At 32.2% G+C, this 5,057-nt stretch overlaps 1 protein-coding gene across 1 annotated transcript; it reads left to right on the forward strand.

Annotated features, from left to right (window-relative positions):
• Positions 1-2,679: 2,679 nt before the first annotated feature.
• On the forward strand, positions 2,680-4,560 carry LOAG_03769 (hypothetical protein; the record flags this gene model as incomplete). Its single annotated transcript, XM_003139310.1, has 5 exons — positions 2,680-2,859; positions 3,386-3,582; positions 3,816-3,940; positions 4,115-4,238; positions 4,476-4,560. 5 exons carry the CDS (start codon positions 2,680-2,682, stop codon positions 4,558-4,560), a joined length of 711 nt encoding a protein of 236 aa, XP_003139358.1.
• Between the last annotated feature and the right edge of the window lie 497 nt (positions 4,561-5,057).

A 5,057-nucleotide genomic window follows, 5' to 3' on the forward strand; every position in this document is an offset into this window, starting at 1 on the left:
ATTAATTATCTCATCTTAACATCTGTCTAAATTCACATTCCCATGTTTTTTATCCTTGTATAAAGGAAATGCCTTTCTTTTCAATTGCTTACATTAGTTATTCAAATTAACATCTTTGTGTTCATGGTTCTCATCTATCCAATTTACATCTGATAACAATATTCTCACAAATTCCGATGTATGCGAATCAACATCTCTTTAAATGTTTGAATAATTAGGAAAAAACCACACCCACTTCCTAATATATAAGCTTGTCAAATTTTACTGCTTTTTTTGTTTGTGATATAGCAGAGACGAATAAACCCTTCTTCATACGAGTTGGTTCCACGCAACACAAATAATCCATTGGACTATCCACAGAAGAAAAATTTCACGACATAAGCTAATTAGGCACCAATTTATATTATTTAATTTATATTCATTTTCTCTAATCTTTTCGGCTTCATCAACAAATGATATTAATCGAATGATTCTTTCCTCTTTTTAATCGTCCTCTTATTCTGTTCATATTAAATTTCCGATCTAATTGGTTTAATTCTATAGCAAAAATAAAGGATTTAATTTGGGAAAATTCAGCCTTTAAATTCTCCGTATAAAAAGAATGAAAACAATGTCTTCATCAATTGCCTAACCGTAAGAAACAGAAAAGAGTTCATTATCAACCGTTTTTTTTTTTTTTTTTAATGTAACTGGCATCTTTAATAATTTTAATTCTAGAAATAATTCTCATTGAAATAAGACAAATTCAAAGTGCACAAAGAAAAAAACAGAAAGCTTTCAGCTACATTTTTAAAAAATATCATCACAAATAAAATGTACATTCAAAAGAAAAATATTATCGCCAATTTTTATGGACAAAGAAGTCGAAAATCGAAATTACCCCACAATTTTAATTAGATGTTTGAAATTTAATACAACTAATGCGAAGTATTTTCATTTTCATCCTCTTCCATAATTCGTACTATTGTTGTTGTTGTATGCTGCTGTCACTCTGTTCATTATTGAAATTTTGTATTGTTGTTGTTAGTCTTACAATTAATATTTCTGTGGTAGTCAGGTTAGTTAATGTAATTGCGAACTATCAATATTCCTGAACGATCAAACGTCGCAAATACCGTATACTTCTTCTAAGGTAATTTAAGAGGTGATTTTTGTTCGCAATTTCATTTCAATATGATACGTGCTTAGTTTTCCCTTTTTTTTTCTTGTAGAAGGATTGTTCAATAGTTAAAAATTCTTCAAGCAAAGTATTTTTGAGATTTCGAAAAAATGACTAAATGCTCGACAAGTAACTCTCCCCTTTACAGCATGCAAAATATTTTCATTTGAAATGTTAATGCACAATCATCTGCCAGTCAATTAATTTATGTCACTAACATCATAAAGATTTTAATCATAATTTATCGCCTTCTCGAAGTTGCTTTAGCGAATTAGCTACTGTCTAAGGATGCTGGATTGATGAATTATTCAGGGATAAAATAGCTTTTTTGAAGGTATCTGCCATTACTGATAAGTCTATTATCAGGAGAAAACAGATGCAATTACTTTTTCTTCCCACAAAGAAGTTTTCAGAATCTTTATGCTGCTTTTTTACAACTTATTTGACTTTCGATTCCGCCTAACTCCTCATTTAAGTTTATTTTATTCTGATTAAATTATTTTAATTAAAAACTTTTTGTTTTTAGTTCGGTTAGTAAGTCTATTTGCAACAGCATCCAGCATAAAATTTTAAACATTGAAATATATTCGTTATCCTGCAAATGTCCACTTGCTTCTTCGGTGTGACATTAATATTTCCTAAGACAACGTAACAGCTCAATGTAACGAGTTTTTGAAAAGAGCGGTCTAATTATAATTAGCAGGTTAGTCTTGGACTTTAAAAGTGGTACCATACCATTAATCACAACACCAAATGTGAATGGATCTATGAAGCAGGAAAAAGACTAAACTACAGACTCTCGATATAATCCAATTTTAACAAAACAGCTTCTAGACAAACAGTTCGTCAAATGCTGGCAGAGAAAGACAGTGGAAATTTGCACTTTGTAAAGTCTTTTCTTTTTTTTTTTGAATTCGACAACTTTCGGTTGAAAATTTATGGCATTCATTTCTTTCTATAGCTTTTAACAATTTTTATTTCAAAATTTATTTTTGTGAATAGTTATTCAGCAACAATATGTTTTCCTTCTTTTTCTTCCAGAGCTCCAAATCCGGCATTTGACCTGATCCAGTATCTGTCACAACCAGAAATAATATTGAAATGATGGAAATAGTCAAACGAATGGGAATTTTGGACTGATGAAGTCATTTGTTAGATACTCAATAATAATAATAGCCTGCATTTGGTTATAAGAGAAAGTTGATAGTCAATTTAAAACTTATAAATTTTTTTGATGTTAAAAAGTGAGAAAGATTGTGTTTTAGTAGTGGTAGGTAACAAATGACGACGACGAAAGTTGCTGTAAAAATCTGAGTGTGTCTGTATGGGAGATGTTTCAAGGTGGGAAGTGAAGAGCTGTGATCTCATTTCGCATTGCTTTCTCAATGGGAAAAGTTCTAAGGAAAGTTGAGATAGAAAGAATGCCGAAATGATGGACAAGTAACACTAACTGGACTGGCGGATAGACGGACGATTACTTAAAACAGATCTCAAAGAAAAGATAATCCTGGAATTTCAATATGTTCAACAAATCTTACTCTCTTATTTTTTACAAACATTCAATACTTCTAATTGATCTGTTAAACTATTTTTTACCGGCCAGTTCACAGTGCATCGATCAAGGGTCACATTATCCTGAAAATTTCGTTTGGATTCAAGATGAACATTTCAACGTGACATGTAGAAAGGGTAAAATTGAGGTTGGTTCCTTTATTTTTATTTAAAATGATATTGGATGAGGCAGCAATTGCAAAATCCATAGAGATGATCTGCGTTGTTTCGATTGTTTACTGATTTTTATTTTTATTATCAGTATTATCAACTGTAGCAATTTAAAAAAAAAAAAGAGGGAAAAAGAATTTCGGCTGTCCAGACCCCGGACAAAAATCACTTTATACAAAAACGATGAGTCAAGAAACATTTAAGATAATTTTCTAGTGCCAAATCTACAAGCTCGGAAGAATTAGTTGAAAGTTCAACAGCCTTCGTTTTTAAACTCCTATAGTTTTTTCTGGCTTAAATCTGAGGGAAATCGTATTCATTCATTATTCTCTCAAATTTATTGACCGTATGTTATTTCTCAGATTTACTCTCAGTTCAAGTTTATTTTGAAGTCGAGTACATAACTCATTTCCATCCTTCTTTCTCTGAATCAAATTTTCATAAATTTTGGAAATACAATTTGGGATTTTGTGAGTGCATTTAATATAACTTCAGACTTATCAGGTACTGAACTGTGTAAGCGATCGTGGAACTTTGATACCTCTTATGACGCCATCATTCTGGGAAAATGATATCGAGTATTCCTGTATGGACGATGATGTCAAAAGTGAGGAAGGATCCGGAGAAGAGGACATTCATAAATGCAATGGTCAAGAAGAGTACTATCACAATCATTTTGTTATTTCATGTATCACGAATAAGTAAGTTTAAATAAATGTCTGGAAACAACCAATAGACTTCCTAAAATTCATGGTGCTGAAACTGAGGAAGGAAATCAAATATTGGGAAGACAATATCCTTTCAACAGCAATTACCTTTTCAAGTCACAATCCAGGAAAACCACTTCGCTTTAAGCCCAACTGTTTACCTCAAATACTTGCTTTGCACTCCAAATTTATGTTATTCTTTATTCCTATGACATTCAAAGTTGTAGGTTCATAGCGTGCTTAGATAAAAATGGTGACACTTTGAAAGAAGGGCTTTTTCTGTTGGAACACGGACAACTCAAGAACTGTTATATCTACAATAATGGCAAAAGGGCAAGAATTGAAAATAAAGGTTTCATTTTGCTTTTTTGATCTGCTACCACTTTACTGATATGCGCATCACTAGATCAGCTGTTCTAAATTAATATAAATGCACAATAATTTGCATTACTTCAATTCCATTATTACGCATGTTTGCGAACGGGATTTCCATCTATCAGTAGGATCGAATTTTACTGCGATTTAGGTTGTTTTAATGGAACAGAATATGATGACATCATGAATAAATCGTTACACATCAAGAAATACGCGATTTGGAGAGAAGGTAATTATGATATGCGTTGTGGTGATGCTGGGATACACATCTACAGGTAAAAAGGAATTCAATTAATGCACATCGCAATGCACATTGCGTTCTAATACTTCGAGATAACTGAAGATGAGATAGAACTCCCAAGTCTCTAAATCCTCGAAATGTGATAAGATCCCAAAATTTGATTCGAGAGGAAATGAGGAATTATTGCAATTCGATATCCGATTCCTGAGTTTTTTCGACAAATTGCTTTTTGAATTTTGACTAAGTCTCAATTACTGTTTGCGTTTTCCAGATGTCACTTTGGTAACGATAAGAAAATATACGCGGGAACCGCTTGGATCGATGCAACTGGTGCGATACATGTTTGTGGTGAATGAATATCTGTATTGTGCAAGAATTTAGACGCGATCAATGTCGAACTTTTTATCAGTGATGATTTTCTCATGTGGTTTGAATTAATCAATGTTAATCTTGTTATACAGTCCATAGAAGAAGTTCCAGTATAAATTCTAAAATTCATCTATTCTGACTGTTATTTCATTTATTTTCTGACTATCACCGCCTCAGGGGTAACATCGAAATCCCCTGCATGGATATGAATCAGAATCCCTAAAGTGTATTTAGACAAACACAGAAATGAAATTCTTATTGCATATGATGAAGCTGAATTCCTCTTTGTCGAAGAACAAGTGCGAAATTTATTGCAATAACAGTCTCATTTTTATGATAACGACCTCGTTGTCTGAGGCATCAAAAAATTAAATTTAAAATACCCTTATTAATCAAACAACACAATAACACGTGCGTGGTTGGTTTTCTGAATGCCGCTTGAAAAGACATTTAAGAATTAACGCAGCGATTTACAAGTAACTAT

Source organism: Loa loa (genome assembly GCF_000183805.2).
Source record: "Loa loa unplaced genomic scaffold supercont3.5, whole genome shotgun sequence".
In the NCBI taxonomy this organism is placed as follows: domain Eukaryota; kingdom Metazoa; phylum Nematoda; class Chromadorea; order Rhabditida; family Onchocercidae; genus Loa; species Loa loa.